Below are 23,796 nucleotides of genomic sequence, written 5' to 3'. Positions count from 1 at the left end.
CAGGACTCCAGGGTGGTGTTTCCATGGCCATTCCCTGCAGTTTGCCATTCCCACTGCTCCATGCTGGGATTGCAGCTGAGGCACAGGGCAGTGCTTGTGAGCTGCTCTGATCCAGAACCACAGCCCCACCTGTCCCGTAGGATCATCCTGATGGATCCCAGCTGGCCCTGGGGCTGGAACAGCTGAGCTGGTAAAAGGAAGAAGATGGAATTTCACTTTGCTGCTGGAGAGGGGAAGGTCCCAGGACCCAGAGAACCTCTGGATCCAACTGTGCCTCCAGGCCAGTGACTCGTGTTCCATATGGGCTCTCATGAACCAGAGCTTTCAGCTGAGATATGGGGAGAAATCCTTCTCCTTCCTTCCTGGCACAGATTCCCAGAGATTCCCATCCCTGGCAGTGCCCAAGGCCAGGCTGGACAGGGCTTGGAGCACCCTGGGACAGTGGAAGGTGTTGGGGTTGGTCTGGATGGGCTTTCCCCACCCAAACCTTTCTGTGATTTATGATTTTCCATTATCTGAGCCCAATAACAACATCCTGCTGCACCCCCCAGCATCACCAAGGAGAGGACAGAAGTGATCCTTCAGGGAACGTCCAGCCTGGATCCCAATGACCCCACAGCAGTCTGGGAGGAGTTTGAGTTCAAGTGCAAGCCTGGGGACTTGAGGAGGAGGCCGTGCCTCATCTCCCCCTACCACTACCGCCTCGACTGGCTCATGTGGTTCGCTGCCTTCCAGGTAGGTGCCTCTGGAAGCCTAGGCCTTCCTTGACCAGGAAAAAGCAATTACATGGATTTACTACGTGTTGGGATCACAGGGGAATGTTGGAAGCAGTGGCTGAGTTAATTATGTTTAAAAAAAAAAAAAAAAAAAGCAAGAACAAAGGTTGTGTTCCTAAAGGACTGTGCTACTGTAATGAAACTCTTGGCAATTTGATGTGAGGGTTTTTTTTAAGGGTTTCTTAGCAATACCAAGAATCCCTGCTGGGGACACCCCTGGGGACAGCGGCTCCCATTCCCCACCTGCCCACACGTGGACATTGGTCCCTCCAAATCTTGTCCCCACGTGATATCAGCAAACAGGTGACAGCCAGGAATTAAATAAGGGGGGAACTTGAATGTTAATTCTTGTTTAGCTTATTCTGCAAATCTTACCCATGTGACATGGGCTGGGTTCTCCAGAACTGACTCTCAGCAGTGGCACGAGGAAAACCCATCTCAGAGTACCCCAGGCTTTTCTCTTTGTCCCTGCATCCTCTCCTGGAATATCTCCAAGCCCCTGGGTTTGCTGTCCCTGTGGTATTTTCATTTTGGAGCCTTTGGGATTCCTGGGCCCTGACATCAGGCCGTGGTTTGATATTTACCCCGCTGGTTTGTGTGTGCTGGAATTTCATTTAATCTGCATTAGGGCTGCTTATCCCTCAGGAAAACCTCAGCCAAGGTCCAAAGTGCAGCCAGGAGCAGTGCCTGGGATTAGGGAAAGGTGCAGGGGGTGGATGGGGCTGGAAGTCAGGCTGTGTTTTGGGGAGAAATCAGCTCCCCCAGGCTCAGGTTGTGTCTGAGGTGTGAAAAAGGCTCTGCCCAGGGCAGAAATATCCTGAAGGTTTCAAATAAAAGGGATCTGAGGTTTGAAGCTGAAGGATGGGACTCAGGTGCTGCTGTGCAGAGCAGAGTGTGGGCTGTGCCAAGGGGTGCTGGTGTACCTGGGAGGAGGAAGAGGAAATAACTCAGCCTCTTTGCATCCTCACTGTTAGATTTAATATTAATACTGTTTAATTCATCATCTGTAGTGCTTAATTCATCACTTGTAGTGCTTAATTCATTATTTGTAGTGTGCAATTCACTGTTATTAGTGTGCAATTCACTGTTATTAGTGTTTATTTCATTATTTTTAGTGTTTCATCCTTTTTTTTTAGTGTTTAATTCACTGAAAGCTTCCCCCAAGTGTTCCCATTCACCTGTTGGTCTCTCGAGGTGTGTTCACAGCAGCTAATTAGCAGCAATTAGTGTTGAAGGTCTCTTTGCTGTGGCAGGCTGGAAAGTGGGAATGGGGATAACTGTTGTGGAAAACACAGTGGGAATAGAGAAAATTGTTGTGGAGATCAGTGGGAATTGGGATAACTTTTGGAAAACAATGGGAATGGAGAAAATTGTTGTGGAGAGCAGTAGGAATGGGGATAACTTCTGGGAAACAATGGGAATGGAGAAAATTGTTGTGGAGAGCAGTGGGAATGGGGATAACTTTTGGAAAACAGGGGGAATGGGGATAACTGTTGTGGAAAGCAGTGGGAATGGGGATAACTCTTGGAAAACAGGGGGAATGGGGATAACTGTTGTGGAGAGCAGTGGGCAGGCGAGCTGCCCGGGCAGGGCAGTGAGCTGGGATGCTCAGGCATGTAAATACCTGCTTAAGCAGGGCAGTAAATCCCGTTTGGAATGGCCACAGCTCGGCTGGAGCACTGGGAGCTGCAGATCTGCTGCTTGTCCTGCACAGCCACGGAAATCCCTGGGTGTTGTTCGCACCTTGAGTGCCCCCAGAGCAGCAGAAAGGAGGAGAAGCAGGAGCTGAAAGCCCAGGAGGAGCTTGTGGAGGCAGAGGGGTCGTGCAAAAGCCATGTGGGAGTGCACAGAGCCCATAGAGCTCAGCGAGTTCAGCCTCTGGATTAGATTGAATTTGTTCCCAGAAGTTCTGGGGTTCTCTGGCACCCTCTGCCCCGGCTCCAGGGCTGACATTCCCACCTCTGACAGGCTCTGCAAAAGCCCCGGGCTTGAGGGAAGGAGATTTCCCATCCCTTGTGCTGCTCCTGACAGGCTCCTCTTTGCACCTCATCAGCACCTGAGAAACCAGCCCGGGATCCCCCAGGAGCTTTCCAGCCTGGGCTGGCTGCAGGATTCACTGGGATTTTGCCTCCAAGCTGGCCTTGGGCACTGCCAGGGATCCAGGGGCAGCCACAGCTGCTCTGGACCCCCTGTGCCAGCACCTCAGAGCAGGCTGAAATGGCAGAATGGGATTTAATGCCACAAAATTGAGGTGAAGCATTAGGAATAACTTTTGCCCCCCTTGACACTTCCATGTGTAGTGCACAAACGTGCTGGTTTATTGTTAAAGGCTTATCTGTGCTCCAGCTACTGATGCCAACCCTCCTGTAATTATTTGACTTCTGGTTTATGGTGGAATTTCAGGAATAGCCCAACACTGAGCTGGGCTGGCACAAAAATCATTCCAGTTCCTGGATTCAGCATTACTGATCAATAACAACCAGAAAACAAAATACTGCTCATACTTTTGGGGCTTTGAGCTGCTCAGTTCTGCTGCTGTTGTGGATTCTACAGAAGTTGGATGTTTATTGTCCCAAAGGGTTGTTGTCCACCAGTGGAAAAGGAAAAATCCAAGGGAAGGGCTTTTCCCTTCCTTATTGTGGCATGAGGGTATTTATTCTGTGTGGGGACTGCATGGCCCACACAAAGGCACCCTCTTGGTGCTTATCAAAGAATAACTGCTCCAAAATAACAGAATCCTGCTGTCCTCAGGTTGGATTCAAAGCCCAGTGTTTGTTGGATCATTCCTTGAAGCTGCTCCCAAAGTCTGGGGATGTAAAACCTGCTGTGGAGCAGAGCTTGGGATGCTCTGGGATGCAATGTGTGTTTTCCAGAGATGAAGATATTTATAAAGAACCTTCAGCTGCTTTCCTGAGAGCAGAGAGAGCCTCCAGCAGCAGGGTTGGTGAGAGTGATGGAAACTGCAGGTTATGCATGAGCTGGAAGAGCTGAGGCAAAGTAACCCCATTTCTAAAGAAGGCAGGTGCATGTTCTTGTCAGATATTTGATTGGAGCCTCCTGTTGCCTCAGCCTTGCAGCCAGAAGGTGCTCAGAGGGAAAATCTGCCTGAGGGAGGAGGTGTGGGTGTCCCCAGCAGCCCTCAGTGCTCCCTGCACCCAGCTCACCTTCTCCATTGCCTTCCTTCCCCTGCTCAGCTCCCTTGGTTCCCATTCTGCTCCTGTGCACGGGGAGGGTTTGGTTTCCTCCTGCCTGGGGTCTCTGTCTCCCTGTGCAGAATTCCAGGCAGCCTCAGCTCCTGCAGCAGCAGTGCCAGGGCAGTGCCCAGAGTGCCACAGCAGATATCCTGGGGTGCCCTGGGTAAATCCTGATAAATCCTGGATCAGCCCTTGCCTTAGGGAGTGGTTCCTGTCCAGTGGCCCTGCCCAGACCCCACTCTGGAACAAAGGGACTTTTCTTCCCCCAGCCAGAGGTGATAGAGGAGCTGTGCCAGCTGTGGCCTTTCCCTGCAGAGGTGGGATCCAGGAGCTGATTCCCAAAGCCTTGCTCTGCCCTCTCATGCAGCCTTTTATTCCTGCCTCCTTCAGGGAGCAGCTGCTTTCCCAAGGATTTTCTGATGGGATGGATTGAGGGATGGCTTTTAGAGACTCATGCACATTGGGGTGGAGACATGGCTTTGGGAAACTCACAGGAAATAAAAAAAAAAAAGGATGAAATTAGGGAAAAATTCTTCCCTGTGAGGGTGGGGAAGGACTGGAATAGAATTCCCAGAGAAGCTGTGGAGCCCCTGGGTCCCTGGCAATGTCCCAGGCCAGGTTGGACAGAGCTTGGAGCAGCCTGGGACAGTGGAAGGTGTCTCCCCATGGCAGGGCTGGCACTGGATGGGCTTTGGGGTCCCATCCAAACCATTCCATGTTTCCATGGGGTTATTGCAGATGGAGATGATAGAATGGACCTTCCTTGGACAGCAGGATGGGAACAAGTGATGGTGAGCTGGAATTCCATAAAACAAAGGGTGCCATTAACTGTGGCCTCCTTTCTGTGGGACAGGGATTATTCCTCCTGCCAGCTCACACTCCCTGAACAGCAGTGCTGGGGGTGCTCAACTACAGCAGGGTGGCTATGGAGTGAGAGTGGTGGAATTCCATGGTGGAATTCCCGTGCTGCATCCCCCGTGGCTCAGCTGTGACACACAAACAGCCCCTCACACCACAGCAGGGGAATGGAACCTGCCCTGCCCCTCTGGCAGCCACTGACTCCGACCTGAAAGCACTCAGGGCTCCCAACCACGTGAAATAATAACCCTGGGCTGCTGTGCCAAGTTTCCAGCTGTTCCCACATGTGCATCTCATCCTGACCTCCTCCTGTGCCCGTGCCAGCCCCGAGATTCCATAAAACACCACACTAATCCCCAGCCCTTTTTCATTAAATGACCAATTAAAGCTCAAGGAAAAGCCTCCTTATTATTATTATTTCAGTTGGGAACATGTTCCCTGTAGCTCCAGGGGGTTTTTTGGGGGTTTTTTTTTGGGATGATAATGTTCCCTTGGCTTTGTTATCAGCAGGCTTTGGTTGCTACTGTGGCAGCTTTGCTCTGGCTCCTGGCTGGTGCCTGCCTCAGCAGAGCTGTGGGTTTCAGTTCTGTGCAGTTGTTAAATGCTCCTGGACAGCAGTGAATGTGTTCAAGGTGAGAACACCGTGTTTATTCCCTGGGAAGGTGTCGGGGTGGGAGGTCAGGGGGTGCCAGCAGCTGCAGGGCAGTGCTGGGGAGGGGGGCAGTGATGCTCAGCTCCTCAGGTGTGGCTGGGACAAGGAGCAAACCCCTGCCCCAAGTGGCATTTGGGGTGAGACTGGCATGCAAGGATGGGGGGAAGTGTCTGCCTGAGCTCTGCACGAGGCTGAAACCCATCAGGAGTTCAAAGCTTAGCAAAAAGTGCCCCAAGTTCTTTGTTAGTCCCCTCTGTTGTACCTGAAATAGGAATTTTTGTCCCAGCTGTAGGGACAGCTGAGGGTGACCTGGCTGCAGAGCTGCCCATTTCCATGGATCTGCACAGGGTGTCCATGAACACAGACAGGCTTTGGCTTCAGGGCTGGGTTACTGTGGGACCCCTCAGCTCTGCTGTGCTGGGGTTGGCCATGGGCTTGGTGTGTGTTCAGCTCCCTGAGTGTGCTAGAACTGAATGAAAACTCTCCAGAGACGTGCAAGGGAAGGGCTGCAGCTCCCCAGGAGTGCTCAGGACAGGGATGGGGCTCCCCAGTAACCCCAGTGTGGATCCAGCCCAGGCTCTGGGTGGCCCCAGGGAGGGCAGGAGCAGCTGAGGGAGTTGTGGTCCATGTCTGGATGGAGATGATGGAGGTGGAGCAGCCCAGGGATCCATTGCTGTGCAGGATCACTCCCAGCTGCTTCTTGTGCTCATTGAAGATCCAAACCCTAAAGCTGACCCCAAAACAGGCCAGCCCCCCTCCCAGCAATGTCTGCCTCTATCCTGGATTCTTTTTTCTCCTGTAATCAATGCCCAGGGTGGTTCAGGCTCTGTGTTGCACACTCAGATCCCTCCATGCAGATCCAGCTGGATCCACGGTCAGAGGAGCCCCTTGGCGTGGCTCTTCCCTGGGTGCAGCCCGGATCTCCTGGACTCTTTTTGTCCCCCCTTTTCCAGGGCATCTCCTGGACTCTTTTTCCCCCTTTTCCAGGGCATCTCCTGGACTCCTTTCCCCCTTTTCCAGGGTATCACTTTGCAGGGTAATGAGTTAAGCAGGGTCGTTAGCACAGCCCGGGGAGGGGGGCGGGGGCTGCACCGCCTGGAAATTTCTCACCGCAGACTTCACTGGGGCCAGACATGTTGTAAATTTTACAAGAAAAACACTTTACAGACCAGAAGTCCAAACTCTGGTGAGCACAGAGCTGCTAATTAACAATTTGGAGGCCACGGGAGCCGATCCCACCTTCCTGGAGCCTCCTGGTTCCCAGTCAGGCTCACAAGGTTTGGGGGCCTCCTCAAGCTCCAGCTGGGGATCTCTGGTGGTTCCTGTTCCCGTCCTCCTGCTGCTTCCCAGCTTGCACACAGGGGCTCCCAAACCTCCCAGGCTCTCCTGGAAACGGTGTTTAACATCATCCAGAGCACTGGGATGTCCCAGGGAAACTCAGGATGCTGAAGGTGTCACTTGTGGTGTTTGATCCCTGCTGTGGCACCTTCTGGGAGCTCCTCTGTCCCAGCCAGGGTGGCACCACCTTCCCAAATCCCAACCTGAGCCCCTCCAGCATCCCAGAGCTGTTGGGGGACACAGAGACTGGCAGGGAGTGACCCATGGGGACACAGCCAGGCCTGGGGCAGGGATGGGGACAGCGCCAGCTCTCCCTGGGACCCGGGTGAGGTTGGTGTGGCACATCCCCTCCTGCTTCCAGCGCTCACCAGCTCTCCTGTTGTGTCAGCACCACCATGGCCTCAGTGCCACGGTGTCCCTGTCCCTCCCTGAGAACCCAGGAGGTGGCACTGGGGGCTGGTGGAGGGAGCATCCCCGTCCCCATCGCCCATCCCCATCGTCCATCCCCGTCCCCCATTGTCCATCCCCATTGTCCATCCCCATTGTCCGTCCCCATCGCCCATCCCCATCGTCCATCCCCGTCCCCATCGTCCCCGTCCCCATCGTCCCCGTCCCCATCGTCCCTGTCCCCGTCCCCATCGTCCATCCCCGTCCCCATCGTCCATCCCTGTCCCCGTCCCCCATCATCCATCGTCCGTCCCCATCGTCCGTCCCCATCCCCGTCCCCATCCCCGTCCCCATCGTCCGTCCCCGTCCCCATCGTCCCTGTCCCCGTCCCCATCGTCCATCCCCGTCCCCATCCCTGTCCCCGTCCCCATCTCTCATCTGATGGATGAGAGCAGATGGAGGGAACGGGACGGAAGCAGAAAGGGGAGAGTCATCGTTGTGAGGAGCTTTTTTGGCTGAAATCACTGTGGTTTTCCTCTCACTCGTGATGAGCTGGGGTCAGAAACCCTGTGAGGTAGAGCTGCCCCGATGGGCCGTGGTGTTTTCCATGGTTTCTGTCCCGTTTCCCTTGGTGACAGGAATAACAAAGCGGGCCAGGAGGGGAGGGAGCTCTGGCAGCAGCTCTGCCTCGGGGCTGGGCTTTGCTGGGAGCCCCGCAGGTACAGCTCCCGCCTTTCCCTTTCCCACAGTGTCCCCTACTGCCTGCACTCCAAAATCCACCCAGGAACTCCTGCAGAAAGCAGAAAATCTCAGAAAATCACCGTGGGGAAACGCTGCTAGGGAGGCTGAAGAAGAGCAGAGAGCAGGATTCCTCCTGCAGGGAGGGAAATCACAGAATCAGGGAATGTCTGGAGCTGGAAGGGATCCATAGCTATCATCCAGGCCAAATCCCTGCTTCCTCGGGATGAGCTGAATTCAGAGCCAAACTCTGCCACTGTGCTGCTCCAGAAGGGGTTCTGGGAGGAAGGAATTTGAAGGGGATGGATCAAACAGCAGGAAATAAAGAGGAGACAGGAACTGGGAATAGAGAAGCCACTTTCTTCTGTGTTCCTTTGGATAACACAAGGGAAGCAGCCCAAACCCTTTTCCCAGGGGAATGCAATCTGGATGAGAAGGATGGATGGGTTATCCATAGAAAATGTGCTGGTATGGTTCCCCTGTGGGGTTTGCTGCTAAATCAGTGATTTAAATCAAATATTTGGGGTAGGAATTGGCAGATGAGATGAGACAAACCCAGGGAAGCTCTCCCTCCTCCCTGAGGGTGCCAGTCTCTGTCTGGACCTCAAGGATCCCATGGGACATGTGCAGAAACACTGGGAAATTCACCATTTCCCACCCAAATCCACCAAAATCCCTCCCCAAGGCCAGAAATCCTTAATCCCAGTAACACTCCAGGAAAAGCCCAGCAGCTCCTGACATTTCCATTTCTCCTTCCTTCCCCAAGACCTATGAGCAGAACGAATGGATCATCCACCTGGCTGGGAAGCTGCTGGCCCAGGAGGAGGAGACCTTGTCCCTGCTGGCCACAAACCCCTTTGCAGGCAGAGACCCTCCAAGGTGAGCCTGGAGTTATCCCAAGGGAGAACTTGATCCACCTTCTTCCCATCCTGGACGTGCACAGGAGGTTCCTCTTGGGGTTTGTGTTTGATGGGACCCAGGTGGGGTTTGGGGTGGGATTTCGGGATTTAGGGTGGCTTTGATGGACACCCAAGTGCTGCCAGCACCTCAGTTCCCCCTGGAAGGGCCACAGGGACCCTTGGGATGAGCCCATTCCCAGCAGATCCATGCAGGGCTGGGTGCTGCTGCTCCTGGCCAGGATTGGTCCCTCCTGCTGTGCTTTCCTGCCCCTCAGCTCTGGGGCTTTTGCCACGTTCTCTTTGTGAGCTCAGCTCAAACCCCACCATTTCCATGGACCTCCTGAGGTGTTTCAAAGGCAAAACAGCCCTGCAGGAATTACTGAGTTTGTGGACACTGCTCTTGGAATTGTTTGTGTTTTCAAGGAAGAGACAAAGCCAACATCAGCCAGGGAAAGGCACAGAGGAAAACTCCGAGGTTTTACACAAAAGGAATTTTGTCCCAGAAGCGTCTGTTTTGTTGATGGAGTTATTTTTAGCTGAGAAAACATTTTTTGGGGCATTTTGGATCAACTCAAGCCATGTTATGCTGCTGCTAATGTTTTCCATTTGAGGCTCTGAGGATGCACTGCAAACAGGGATGCAGGTCCAGGGCTCTGTGTGGAATGAAGTTCCCCTTGGATCCCACTGATGTTTTCCAGCTTTAGGGCACTGCATCCCCCAAACCTCCTGAGGAGAGAGACTCCTTCTCCAGCTGAGGCACAGAAAGCTTCTCACTTTCACCAAAATGGTTCCTCTGAGGTGCTTTGTAAACCCCAAGATGGTAAAAATCCCCAAATCCTGGAATGGTTTGGGTTGGGAAGGAGCTTAAAGCTCATCCAGTTCCAACCCCAACACCTTCCACTGTCCCAGGCTGCTCCAAGCCCTGCCCAGCCTGGCCTTGGGCACTGCCAGGGATCCAGGGGCAGCCCCAGCTGCTCTGGGCACCTGTGCCAGGGCCTGCCCACCCTCCCAGCCAGGAATTCCTTCCCAAAATCCCAGAACCCTGCCCTCTGTGGCCTGGTGCCCTTGGCAGGGGATGGTTTTTTAACTGGACAATGGATGATTTAACTGAACTGGATGATTTAACTGAACTGGGTGATTTTTAACCTCCCTTCCATCCCAAACCATCCCTGACCCTGTAATTCCATGATCCTGGACTTTTATCCAAATTGAGGGGAAAATTTGCTGCCAACCTTAGGGATCCCTTCATTCCCACCACAGTAGCTGGGTGGAAAAAACTCCTAATTTTCCTACCCTTATTCCCCCCTCCCTCCACTCCAAAGGGAATTTTGAGACTTAATTATTTTCATTCCCTGCTAGACTAAATAATTAGGGGAAGGGGCTGTTTTCCATAAGAACCTTGCACTCCATCCTCCACGGAGTTTGTTCTGTTAATGGAAACTCTACACCTTCAATAGCCAAGGGACTTTCAGAATGAGTTAATGCCTTCGAAATGAAATTTCGGAGACCAAAGTTTGGAGGGTTCTTTACAACTCAAGAAATTATAGTATTTTTTCAAGTGTGATAAACTTCAAATGAGAAACAGGTGACTGATTAAAAATGAGGGCATTGTTGAAGGGCCTGCCTGAGTGGGAAGCTTGGACCTCGAGGCTGGTGATGTTTGGGGAATGTGGATTTCCCAAATATTCTGGGGCAGTGGATAGTTCATAAAAGCCCAGCCCTCATAAATCTGAACAGGAGGGCTTGGGCTGAGAAATTAAGAAGTGTTGAACACACCATGGAAAAGGCTGCAACAATCAAAGGAAACAAAAATCAGATTTAGCCCACAGGAGGGGAAAAAAAAACCCAGGTTTTTGGGTCTGTTTGGTGTCTCTGATATTAAATCATGGTCACTTCAGGATTTTTATTCCAATTAAAGTAGCACTTTGTTGGAAAAGCCCCACCATGGGTGTGAAGAGCTGGATTTGTAGTGGTGGTGTTTGTGAGGGAGCTGGTGCTTCCCTTTGGATGCTTTGGAGCACAGGGGAATGGGGCATTTGGGATCCTTTTATATGGGATTTTATATTTTATTTCCCATTTAAAAGTGACTGGACTCGATACCTGGGCTGGGATCTGTGGAGTCAGCCCAAGCCATGGGAAGAGCTTGGTCATATTTGAACTTTGCAGAAGCCAATTTGGGGTTTGGACCCTCCCCAGAGGGACAGAGGTGACTCTGGAGCAGTGCTGAGAGCAGGCAGGGACTGGAAATTCCTGGAAAATCCAGGCCTCACTGGGATGAGGTGGAAAAGAACCCCTCAGCTATTACCAGAATTGAATTCCACAGCCCTGCAGGGAAGTTTAAGGGGTTTTCTTTGGGGAAAAAAAACCCCTCAGTATTTCAGGGAAGGCAGAGCTCAATCCAAGCTGGCAGGATTTCCCCCAGGCTGGGAAATCTGGTGGCCATGGGATCTCTCTTCCTTGGCAGGGTGAATTCCAGCCTTGGATCCATCTGGAGCCAGTTTTTGGGTTTTTTTCCCCCACAGTTTGCTCTGCCCTTGGTGTTGTCCCACCCTTCCCACCCCATCCAGAGAGGAAAAACCAGAGAGGAAAAACCAGAGAGGAAAATCCCCTCTGTGCCACTTCCCAAGGGGATTTTGAGCATCAGCTGCCCTTGGGATGCTCCAGCTCTGTGGGACCAGACCTTGCAGGAGCCTCAGAATCAGCAGCACTAAAAAACAACCCCAAAACTGCCCTGATTCCCTCAATTTAGGCCAAGGTGAATTAATTTCTGCTCCCTCCCACCACCGGGGCAAGAGCAGCGATGCTGGAGCAACCTTACCTTGATGAATTTGGGCTTCCCACCACCTGATTTACAGCAGAGCAGGGAACCTCGAGATAAAACACCCCAAAAAGACACCCCATGCTTTGCTTTCTTTCTTTCCCTCTCCCACCCCTCCTTGCCTTGGCAGCCCATTAATTCTAACAGAAACCACCACTGGGTTTTGGTTTTTTTTTTTTTCCCTGGAACCCCTCAGCTGTTGCAGGGAGACAGCTGCACCCTCTGGAACTAATTACAGCTGTCTGGGAGATTTAGGCCCCCATCCCAACGAGTCCAATATTGCTGCTAATTTTTAACCCATCCCCATGGGGCTGGCAGGAGGGGCTGGTACCCGAGGGCGCTGCGGGGCAGCTGCTGCCGGGCATCTGCTGAGGGCAAAACACTGCTTTAAAAAATAATGCTGGTTATTTTTAGCTTTTCTGGCCTCTCCCCGAGGCCAGGGGCTGGTGGGGATGCCCTCAAAGGTGGTGGCAGAAAGGTTCTTGGGGTGGTTCTGTCGTCCCTCCTCTACTGGCGTTGTCGCTCTCCTGGCACCGCTGTTGGAGCTCCCAGAGGAGCCTTTTGTCCCCTTTTCCTCACGGCAGAGAGGGTTTTCCATCTCCTGGGAGAGTCCTGGAATGCCATCCAGTCCCACCCTTGCCATGGGCAGGGACATCTTCCACCAGACCCCATCCCTGGACACTTCCAGGGTGGAGCAGGCACAGCTTCCCTGAGGATCTGTGCCAGGGCCTCCCTGCCCTCACAGGGAGGAATTCCTTCCCAATATCCCATCAAATCCTTCAGTTTAAAACCATTTTTAATGGGAGCTGGTGCCAGTTGCTTCCCAGGGAGCCAGGAGGAGCTGCCAGCTTGTGTTTGCTCAGTAAATCCCCACAAGTGCTTCTCATCCTTCTTTGAGTACCTGGAACATCCTGGTGAGGTCAGGCAGCTCCTTCCTGACCTTGCAGAAGCTGTTGCTGTTTCTCCAGAGCAGGAATCAGGGAATCTCCTGCAGGCTCAGTCTCCAAGATCTGTGGATCCCTTCCAGCTGCCAGGAGATTTTTTGGAAGCCCCAAAACTGCACAAACTCTGGGAGCCCTGGAAGGATGGGAGTTTGTAGCACCTTCCCTCCCTGGATCCCGGGAAGAGGGAGCAGGACCAGCACTGGAGGAGCTGGAAAACCCCATAATTCCAGGATTGAGGCACCCAGACAGGTTATAAACACTGGCAGAGCTTGTAAACTCTGTGAGCCCTGAAATGAGGGGCTCCAGTGGGTATTAAACACTGCAGCTTTTACATCCTGAGCCTGGCAAGGAAATATTCCCTCCTGGCTTCCAGGTTTTCCACCTTTCTCACATTTATTTTGGGAATATATGGAGATGGGTCCAGTTTGGGAAGTGCTCTGCAGCCACTTAGGGAAAGAAAAACCCCCAAGCATCAGAGGATGCTGGGAGCAGGAGATTGCCATAAAATCAGCCTCTGAAGCATTTTTGGGAGGTGGAGATGGTTTGGGAATTCCAGGAAGCAGCCAGGCAGCAATTGGAAATCTCCAATCATCCTGGAGGGGCTCCCTGGACCCTCAGGGACGAGGCTGTTCAGTGACACTCAGTTATTAACAGGAATTTTGTGCTCTTGCAAAGGAAACCCTGTGGGAATAACACCCCAGCCCCTGTTTGGCTTTTCCCAGCCTCAGAAAGCAGGGAAGAGAGGGAGTGCAGGAATGGGCCAGGCTGGAGTGAAGGCAGCAGCTGCAGGGCAGAGGTTGTGGGGGTGAGATGCAGGTTTGTGCTCCCCAAATTCCACTCGGGGCCCCTTTTCCCATTTATCTTCCTTCATCCTCAGAGTCATTGAGTCATGGAATGGTTTGGGATGGAAGGGATCCTAAAGCCATGGCAGGGACACCTCCCACTGTCCCAGGCTGCTCCAAGCCCCATCCAGCCTGGCCTGGGGCACTGCCAGGGATGCAGGGGCAGCCCCAGCTGCTCTGGGAAACAGGATGGGTGTGATGGACACAGAATCCCAGCATCACTGAGGCTGGAAAAGGCCTTGAAGTGCAGCAAGTCCCACCTGTGCCCATTGCCCACCCTGTCCCAGCCCAGAGCTCTGAGTGCCACCTCCAGGGACGGGGACTCCAAACCTCCCTGTGCATCCCATATTCCCATGGTTTTGTAGGAGAATCCTTCCTGTGCTGCTCTCCTGGCTCCCAGCAGGACTGGAGCAGAGCTCTTGGGTTCAGAGCCACCCCTGGGCTGGGTGCAGCTCTCTCCAAGCCCCTCACCCTGCCCTGCTCCCCAATGCCGAGCACCGATGGCAAATCCATCGGAGCCGTCCCTCATTATTTCAGCAGCAGGAAGGACCTTCCCAGCACTCCAGGGATCCCACAGCTGCAGTGCCCTGCTCAGTAGCAGGGTCTGTATTTTCCTAGTGGAGCAGAGCAGGTTTAAATGAGCACTGACACGACTTTGACAGTTTTATTTCGTGGGTATTTTATGGACTCGCCCGGCGACGCCGGCGATGCTCCCGGCGCGGGCGCCGCTCCGGCCCTTGTCAGCATGTCCTACATCAAGGGGGACAAACCCCCCGGATCCAGCGGCATGGGCAGCTCCCAGAGTGTTTCCTGACACTGATGAATGTTTCTTTCTGCACTGCTTTCAAAGCTCCTCTGCTGTCAGCTCCCGCAGCAGCCGGAAAACAGATGCGCTCAGAGCCGCGCTGCCGCTGGCTGGGCAGGGGGTGCTGGGGGGCTCAGACTCCCTGCTCCAAAATCTCCCAGGCACAAACACTCCAGGATGGCTCTGAGAAAGGAAAAAAATCCTCTTCTTCCTGCTCTTATTGTTATTATTCTTTCCTACTTAGCTGTGGAAAGGTGTGGGGAGTGCTCAGGGCAGGGGGTGTTAAAGCTCCTTTGCTCACGCATCATTCCCAAGGCACAGCTGGATTCCTAAATGGCATCAAGAGGAGCTTGGGAGCTTCCCAAAGCCTTCCCAGCATCACTGCTGCTGGCTGTGGGCATCCCAAAGATGGATGGATGGATGGATAGATGGATATTGGATGGATGGATGGATGGATGGATGGATGGATAGATGGATATTGGATGGATGGATGGATGATGGATGGATGGATGGATGGATGGATGGATGGATGGATGGATGGATGGATAGATGTATATTGGATGGATGGATAGATGGATATTGGATGGATAGATGGATATTGGATGGATGGATGGATGGATGGATGGATGGATGGATGGATGGATGATGTATAGATGGATATTGGATGGATGGATGGATGGATAGATGGATATTGGATGGATGTATAGATGGATATTGGATGGATATTGGATGGATGGATGGATAGATGGATATTGGATATTGGATGGATGGATAGATGGATATTGGATGGATGGATGGATGGATATGGGATTGAAGCACGGAGTACTGGGATGTGGAGCCACCCTGAGCCACCCTCAAGCTGATTTCTCCATCCAGAAAAGCTCCAAAACACCAATCCAAAGGAACAAACCACGTTCCAAGCCTCTCCCCAGAAGCCATGGCAAGGCCTGAGCTGCTGTTTTGTCTCCCACAGGTGGATCCGGGGGGAACACTTCAGGTACAAGTTCAGCCAGCCCGGGGGGAAGCACGCCCGCGATGGGAAGTGGTGGATCCGGAAAAGGATCGGCCCCTACTTCCCCCCCGTCAACCTGCAGGGCCTCAGGAAGTTCTTTGAGGACAGGAATTGGCCTTATCCCGTGCAGCACTGAGGGAAAAGGATGGCCAGGACAAGAGGGACCAACTGGGAGGATGGAGAATGGGCAGCTCCCTTCCAAACACCTCCTGCCTCTCTGGTTTTTATCCTTGTTCACGGCTCGTTTCCAGAAGATTCTTCCAGAAGATTCCCAGCCAATTTGCCCACTTGCTCTGTGAGCTGCTTTTTCTCACCTCAGTGGCTGATTTCTTTTTCCAGGCTGCTCCATTCAGGAATTCCTCTGGAACTGGGAAAAAGGCAAGCAAATAACCAAGACTGGTTTTGGGGGAGGTGTTGGTGTTGCCAGAAGCAGCTGAATGTGGGTTTGAAACAAAACTGGGAAAACAAACCAGGAGGGATCTCTGGGGTTGTGTGGGCTGTGCATGCAGGCACAGGAATTCCCTTTTCCGTGTTTTCTTGCACCTTTTTGACCACATATAACAAATGGGCACCACTGGGAACGTGTTCCTGGAAAGGAATTAAAGCAAACAATCCTTGAATAACCAGCAGGAGCTTCACTGGGTTTTTGTTTTTCCTGGAAGTGCTAAAAAGGGGAAAAAAGAAGGAGCCCCAGCCTCTACCAGGGACAAGGCAGCTCCCATGGGAATGGGGTGGCAGGTGAGGAATGAGCTGAGTCCTGGGACTGATTTGTGTTTTGGGGAGAATCCAAAATCCGGTGTTGTGTCCAAATGTCCCCATCCCGAGGATCCAGGGCTGGGAGAGGAGAATTCCCCTCCCCTTCTCCCCCGGCTTCCAGGGTGTCCTTGCTCAGGGCTCCTCATGGTTTCAGTGGATTTTCCTTCCAAGCTGCTCCTTCTGCAGCGGGTGCAGCCCCGGATGGGTGATGGGTGGCAGGAGATGGGTGGCAGGAGATGGGTGGCAGGAGATGGGTGGCAGGAGATGGGTGGCAGGAGATGGGTGACAGGTGACACCCCCTGGGCACCCCCATGGACTGGGCACCCAACAGCACTGCCTGCCCCTCCCCAGTTTAATGAATTTCTTTTGCTTTCCAACCTCTGGGTCAGGGATAATGGATCCCAGACCAGCATTCCCATTCCTGTTTGCTGCTTGTTAAGCTTTTTTTCCCTTTTTTCTTCTTTTCAATGCAAGCTCCCCTCCCTGCTCCAGAGCAGTGCCTGGGAGATAAAATCCATCCAAAGGGGCAGGAGGGGATTCCATTGGAAATGTTTCCCTGGGACAAGAATTTTAAAAAGAAAAGGAACAATTATTCTGAGGTGGGAGGAAATCAGAACCACATTCAGTTATCTGCTGACTGGGAAGGGTTTTGTGGAGAGGATTTTTGTCCTGGAGTTCAGCACTGGAAGGAAGATGCTGCAGCAGCACCAGGGGAGGAAAGCTCCATCTGGGAGCTGCTCCTGCCTGCTCTGATGTCCCTGAGGTCCCACCACCCTCTGCAGAGGTTCTGGAGAGCAGGGTTTGGGCTGGGCCCCCTGGGCTGATGCCCTTCCCAGCTCATCCCAATCCCGAACCTGATCTCATCCCATTCCCTCCTCCTGCTTCTCTGCCAGATCCAAGGAAATTCCAGAGCTGAGACAGGCAGGACATGGCCAGGTGGTCCCCCCATGTCCATCCTGAGCTCCACCATGGCTGGAGACATCTCAGGGCCATTCCTGGATCAGAAATCATAAATTTTAATTTTTTGATTTTCTTTTCCCTACATGGAAGTTACCGACCTCGGGATACCCCAAGTATTTACACTTGGGATAACTGAGGTAGAAGTGACTTTTTCCCCCTTTTCCCAAGATTCCAGCCTTTGGAAGCACAAGGTCCCCTCACAAGCCCAGCTGGGTTTGCATCTCTGCCCATTGGCATTGGATGTGCTGAGGTGGACCCCACTCATCCCAGCTGATTTCCCCCCCAAAAAAGAAGGAATTCTCCCAGGTTTTGTTTTTTTTTTTTTTAATCCCACATCTAGGTGTGTTCCTGGGGAGAGCAGAAAGTGAGTGTGAATGGACAGAGGGGTTTTTGCTCATCCCTTGGATGTAGGGGATGAGGAAATGATTTGTGCATGGATGATCCCATGGGAAAGGGATGGGGCTGTGGGAGGCTGGATGGGGCCACCCAGGCATTCCAGAGGGGCTGGAAAGGACCTGAAATCTCATCCCATCCCACCCCTGCCATGGCAGGGACACTTTCCACTGTCCCAGGCTGCTCCAAGCCCCAGTGTCCACCCAGGTTCCATTTTCAAACATTCCTCCAAAAACACGGATTTGGTTCGTTTTTGGGGAATGTGGAGGGGTCAGTGGTGAGGAGCTGCTGGAGATGAGTTTGTGTCCACGCAGGAATGCCCAGGAATTACCCCCACCAACCCAGAGAATTCCTTATTCCTGCATTTCCTGCATCTTTTATAAATCAGAGGCATTGATTTTAAAGCAGCCAAACTCCAGGCTGGGAATTCCCATAGGAAATACCTGCAGCCATATCCATTCCCTGCTCCCAGCTGCTTGGAAAAGCTGGCTTTGCTTTAACACATATGAAAGGGAAAAGTTGCTTTTTTTTTTTTCTTTTTTTTCCCCTTCCTGGTAGATTGAGTTTGGCCAAACAATTCCGTGTGAACTGCTGGGCAGGAGGCATAAACCTGTAGGCAAAATTATGCAGCTGCTCCAAGTTTAGAGCAGCATGGGATGAATTTCAGGACCGTATATTAGTTTCCATTTAATCTGATTATTCCAGGCTGGAGTTCCTGGAGGGTCTTCAGGTTATTGTCAGTCAAAAGAATCTTTAAAAGCTTCCATTTGCACTCAGCTTTTCCCATTCCAAGTCTATTTTCATTATGGATCGATTTTGATTTTAATGAAAAAATGATTCTCCCAACTCCCTGCTTCCCCCCCCACACACACTTGAGGTTAAAATTGAAGCCACAATGGGGTCTTGCCACTCAAAATCCCATTTCCAGCTTTCCTCAGGGTCTTGCTTGGCTGAAGGCGCTTGGGCAGACAACAAGGGGAGATAATTTGGGAAGGCACCTTCTGTGCTCTGCCTGGGGCCCAGCCCTTCCTCGCTGGGAGAACATTTCAGTGCCTCCAGTCCCGGGGGGTTTCCAGCTCCAGAGCCTGCAGGCAAATGCAGGATTCATTGGTGCTGACAGCCCCTTGCTGTGCTGTCACTGCAGGGCTCATTTCTGTCACCTCCCCTCAGCTGCAGCCTCAGGGGCTCCAGTGCCACTCCTGGAGCGGCAGCTTTGTGGCACCAGGGTGGCTTTGGCACCTCCCTGGGTCTCCATCGACCTCTCCCCAGGGAAAGAAACAACAGAGGGGCATCCAGAAGGAACCCCAAATGCTCATTCTGGGTTTGCAGGGAGGAGGTGCCTGGCTGAGCCCTCCAGGTGCCACCCACGGGGGACACATTGGCCTGTGGGGACATCCATGTCCTGGCTCCTTGTCACAGCCCCACGTCCTCAGCTTGGTCACATTCTCCAGGCAGGCAGGTGAGGAGGACAAGGCTGAGCTCTGCAATTGTCCCTGTGTGAGGGACAAACTCCTGTCCCATTTCCCCACAGATTTTGCCCCATGTCTCCACAGATTTTACCACAATTTTCTACTGATTTCTCCCCATTTTTCTACAGATTCTGCTCCATTCTTCCACAGATTTTTCCCCATTCATCCACAGATTTTCCCCATTCATCCACAGATTCTGCCCCATTTTTCCAGATTCTGCTCCATTCTTCCACAGATTTTTCCCCATTCTTCCACAGATTTTACCCCACTTTTCTACAGATTTTCCCCCATTTTTCCATGGATTTTTCCCCATTTTTCCACATTTTTTGCCGTGCCCATGCCCACATTGCCCCATTCCCCAGCTCAGGCTGGATCCTGCTCCCTGTGCAGTAGCAGCTCTGGGTAGGATTGCACAGGGCTGAGCTTTCCCCGGGTGCTGGGACAATTCCACTGAAATCACAGCACCTGCAAGTGGTTACTTAGAATAATAAATAACTGATAGATTATCAAATAAAGCCCTGGCTTGGGATGAGGTCATCCCTGCCCCGTGTCCTGCGTCTCCCAGAGTTTGGGAGCTGCTTTCCTGCTGCTCCTGGGCTAAACCCCTCTTGTATCAGGCAATAAAAAACTTGTCAGGATTAAAGAATCAATTAGGAATTAGCCAAAGGGGCAAAGCCTAACCCAAACACGCTGATAAAATCCAGTAGGTGATTATGGGAAGGGCTTTGATTTCATTGGGCTTTGGAAAGGAATAATTGCTCCTTACAGAGCATGGAACAGCCCAGACTGGGTGTTTTTCCAGCTTTATAGAGGAGGAAATTCTGGTGTTCACTGACAAATGTGGGAACACGCCACAGTTTAGGTCTGAAGGGGGTCCTGGATTGGAGAAGCATCATTCCCTGGCTGGAAAAATGAGCTTGGGAGTCTTTTCAAGGCCAACCCTGCCCCTCCAGGCCAGGCCAGGCTGTCACAGCTGAGCTTTCCCTGTGTGTCCCTGGTGCCCATCCTGGAGCCGTGGCCGGCTCCCTCCTGCCTTCCCTGAGGATTTCTGTGCCTTTGTGGCCATTTCCAACTGCTGCAGCTGTGCCTGGAGCTCCATCTGCCTGCTGGGAGCAGCTGGGGGTGCCTGGTACCCGCAGGCACGTCCATCCGTCCGTCCATCCATCTGCCATCATCCATCCCTCCATCCATCCATCCCTCCATCCATCCATCCCTCCATCCATCCATCCATCCATCCATCCATCCATCCATCCATCCATCCATCCATCCATCCATCCATCCATCCATCCATCCATCCCTCCATCCATCCATCCATCCATCCATCCATCCATCCATCCCTCCATCCATCCATCCATCCCTCCATCCATCCATCCATCCATCCATCCATCCATCCATCCATCCATCCATCCATCCATCCATCCATCCATCCATCCATCCATCCATCCATCCCTCCATCCATCCATCCCTCCATCCATCCCCCGGGGCTGGGCAGGGACAGGGGGGATGGAGCACAGGAGGCACAGGCTGGAAATCCTCTGGGCACAGCAGGGTTGGGGCTGTATCTGCAGCATCTGAGGAGGAGGAGGAAGGGCAGGATGAGCCCATGGGGCGGAGGGGTGGGAGCAGGGAATGATCCAGGTGGATCCAAGGGATGGGAGCAGGGAATGATCCAGGTGGATCCAAGGGATGGGAGCAGGGAATGATCCAGGCCCCGAGGGATTGGAGCAGGGAATGGTCCAGGTTCAAAGGGTGGGAGCAGGGAATGATCCAGGTGGATCCAAGGGATGGGAGCAGGGAATGATCCAGGTGGATCCAAGGGATGGGAGCAGGGAATGATCCAGGCCCTGAGGGATTGGAGCAGGGAATGGTCCAGGTGGATCCAAGCGATGGGAGCAGGGAATGGTCCAGGTTTCAAAGGGATGGGAGCAGGGAATGGCCCAGTTTCAAAGGGTGGGAGCAGCAGGGGACAGGAGTGACCCTTCCCAAGGGCTGAGTGTTTCCATCAGCAGTGGGGTTTGCTGGGAGGTGGTGGAGGAACATTTCTTGGTGTCCTTATGGAGAGAGGCCTTTCCCAGGCAGGATTTGGATGATCCCTGTGGATCCAGCTGAGGGCTTTCCAAGATTCTGTAATTCTGGGACCTGTGGCAAATGGCAGGGGACACCTGCCTGTGCCACTGGAGCCTTCTGGGTGTTTTTGGGGTGTCTGACTCTGCCCCACCTTCCCCTGTCCCCCCCGGTGTCACCACGGGCACTGCAGAGCACAGAGCAGGAACTCAGTGCTGGCTGAGGTTCCCCAGCTCGGCCACCCCAGCCTGTCCCACCTGCCCAGGCCACCCAGCAGTGACACCCAGCAGGGGCTCACCTTGCCCCTGCTCTCCTGGCCCCCACAGCAGGGTGGGGACCAGGCAGGAGGAGCAGCAGGCGCCACCCCAACACCCGCAGGTGTCACAGGTGCCACTGCCCGCTCAAGGGGGTGACAGCCAGGGGGGGACAGGGACGCTGCACATCCCGAGGGCTCCATGGGGTGCCCCGTTTTTCCTGTTTACTGCTGCTTCTGGGAAGGGAACAATAAATAATCCCCGGGCCGTGGGCTGGCGCGGGGCCGAGCTGAACCGGCCAAGTGTCGGGGCAAAAGGCCAGGAGGGAGCACAGCGGCACAATCGCGACATTAACACCTTGCTCGGCGCTGGGGAGCCTCGAGTGGCAGAAGATTGCCCCGCTCGGGTCTCTGGGCATGGCTGCCACATTCCGCTCCCTGCACCTGTGTCCTCAGCCATCCCCATTCATCCCGAGGAGCCGGGGCTGCGCAGCTGCGGCAGCATTATTCCCCTGGCCCTATTTGCATATCAATGAGCCCCTGATTAATATTTAAAGAGCCAGCTGTCCGAGCCACCTAGGGAAGAAAAAAAGCTCTGTGCGGTTTTTATTGATTTCTCTTTTTTTTTTTTTTTCGGGGATAACACTCACTGCCCTTTATGGAGCGCGCTTCATTTTTTACCCCCTCTATTCTTTTGGTTGAAATTAAGGAGAAGAGAGGGGGGGGGAAAAGTCAGGGAAAAAATATGAAGGAGTTATCAGTGAAGGAGTTGTGCTGCTCTCAATGCTCCTCAGTCCCTTTGTGCAGGGGCGCAGCTGCAGGAGCAGGTTTGGAGGGGCAGGAGCGCCCATGGGAACTGGGGATGGGAGCACGGGGAAACTGGGATGGGATAATGGGATAATGGGATGGGATGGATTTCCATCCTCGCAGCTCCCGGCACGCCTGCTGCTCCCGGGGGATGCTGCTGCTGCTGCCCCGGGGGATGCGCGACACAAAATCCTGGCTCGAGGGTGCTGATCGATGGAAATGCCATCCAAAAAAAAGCAGGAATTGGTATTTTCCTTGCCTCCCCAGCGCTGTTCGTGGCCCGGAGGTTTTGTTTAAAGCTGTCGTTTTAACAGACCGTTCTCCTGCCCTTTTGGTTTTTTTTTCCTTTTTTTCTTTTTTTTTTTTTCCCCTGGAGCATTTGTCAATAATCCCCCGACAGCGGCAGCTTTGTTATCCCAACTAATTGGAGTCAAGTAGGGCTGCGAGAAAAGATCCTTCCCGCGCGAGCCCTGGGAAAAATGCGAGAGGATTTTAATTTTCAATAAAATATGCAGATAAGGAGAAGTGACCGGTGGGGAAGGGGGCCGGGAATGCTCAGATAATGGCGCTGCTCAGACAGCACCGGGGCCCTAATGAGCGGCTCTGCGGGATGGGGGGCGCGGGGCTGCCCCTACACCTGCACTTTTTAGGGTTTAAGGGGTATTTCGGGGGGGGGTGGAGGTGAGGGAGTTGTTTATCCGAGCTGCAGCTGGGGGCGGTTATTTCAGGTCACGCTCTGTTGTTTTTATCCACAAACGTGGGAAATGTGGGCACCCCTTTGGGGATGGGAGCGCTGGGGATGCCGAGGCTCTCCTGAGAGCAGCGATGGACCCGGAGCCTCTCGGGCGGTGCCGCTGTCGCTGTCCCAGCCCGGTGCTGGCAGCGGGATGCGCATTTGGGCCGGGATGCTCCGCATGCCCCGCCTGTCCCTGTGCCCGGCTGCTGGCAGCCAGCGGCTCCCTAATGCTGAAATCAAAAACCCTGCCCTGGGGGCACCTCAGGGGCATGGGCACGGCAGGGGTGGGAGGAACACGGAGTGCAAAATCCTCCTGAAAGCGCTCCGGGGAAAGGGGGGATTCACCTGGGGAATGGTGGGGTACACCTGGGGAAAGGGGGGATACACCTGGGACAGAGTTATGGGATCTGGACAGAGCTATGGCACCGAGACAGGGTTATGGGATCAGGGCAAGGTTATGGGATTTGGACAGTGCTATGGCACCAGGGCAGGGTTATGGGGAAGGAGGAATTCACCTGGGGCTCACTGTTGTGCACGGACACGGCCCCAGGGCCCTGCCAGCAGCCTCTGGAGGCTCTGCCCTGGGCTGGCACCTTCCAGCAGCGCAGGGACACGGCGGGAGCGGCGCTTCCCAGCCCTGGCATGGAGCAAATTCCTGCGGGAATCCCCTCCGGGCAGGAGGCGACAGCAGCTGGAAAGGTTTCATCGCATCACTTTGGAGAACCCGCCTGGGAACAGCGTCCTGCGGTGCCTCTGCCCTCACAGCACCCAGGAGAGGCTTTTTGGGCAAACCCGGCCCCAGGAGAGGCTTTTTGGGCAAACCCGGCCCCAGGAGTGGCTTTTTGGGCAAACCCGGTCCCAGGAGGGGCTTTTTGGGCAAACCCAGCTAAATCCGGCAAAGCCAGCACCCCCAAGACGGAGCCTTGGGGACCCTGTGTCCCCCAGGAGCCCGCGGGGAGGGCACAGCTGAGCTGTCACCTGCTGGAGCTCAGGGCCGCAGCTGCGCCCCGAGGCTTTGAAGGGCGGATTAGGAGAGGAGAGGAGATCCCTGCACGCACTTGTGCTCCACCTGCCAGCGCCTGCCCCTCCTCTTCC

At 53.6% G+C, this 23,796-nt stretch overlaps 1 protein-coding gene across 3 annotated transcripts in view; it reads left to right on the top strand.

Annotated features, from left to right (window-relative positions):
* Positions 1-15,889, top strand: part of LMF1 (lipase maturation factor 1) — a 141,390-nt gene extending 125,501 nt beyond the window's left edge. For 2 of the 3 annotated variants that reach the window (XM_054643805.2, XM_077186901.1), the window contains 3 exons: positions 552-735; positions 8,710-8,822; positions 15,225-15,889. In XM_054643805.2, the coding sequence (XP_054499780.2) occupies positions 552-735; positions 8,710-8,822; positions 15,225-15,399 (472 nt within the window). In that variant the 3' untranslated portion in view covers positions 15,400-15,889. The remainder of the gene's footprint in view (positions 1-551; positions 736-8,709; positions 8,823-15,224) is intronic. The other variant, XM_077186900.1, reaches the window with a different exon arrangement.
* Positions 15,890-23,796: the final 7,907 nt, after the last annotated feature.

This window comes from Agelaius phoeniceus, chromosome 16 (genome assembly GCF_051311805.1).
Source record: "Agelaius phoeniceus isolate bAgePho1 chromosome 16, bAgePho1.hap1, whole genome shotgun sequence".
Taxonomy (NCBI): domain Eukaryota; kingdom Metazoa; phylum Chordata; class Aves; order Passeriformes; family Icteridae; genus Agelaius; species Agelaius phoeniceus.
The sequence above is the reverse complement of the archived record's forward strand: the minus strand, read 5'-3'. Positions and strand labels throughout refer to the sequence as shown.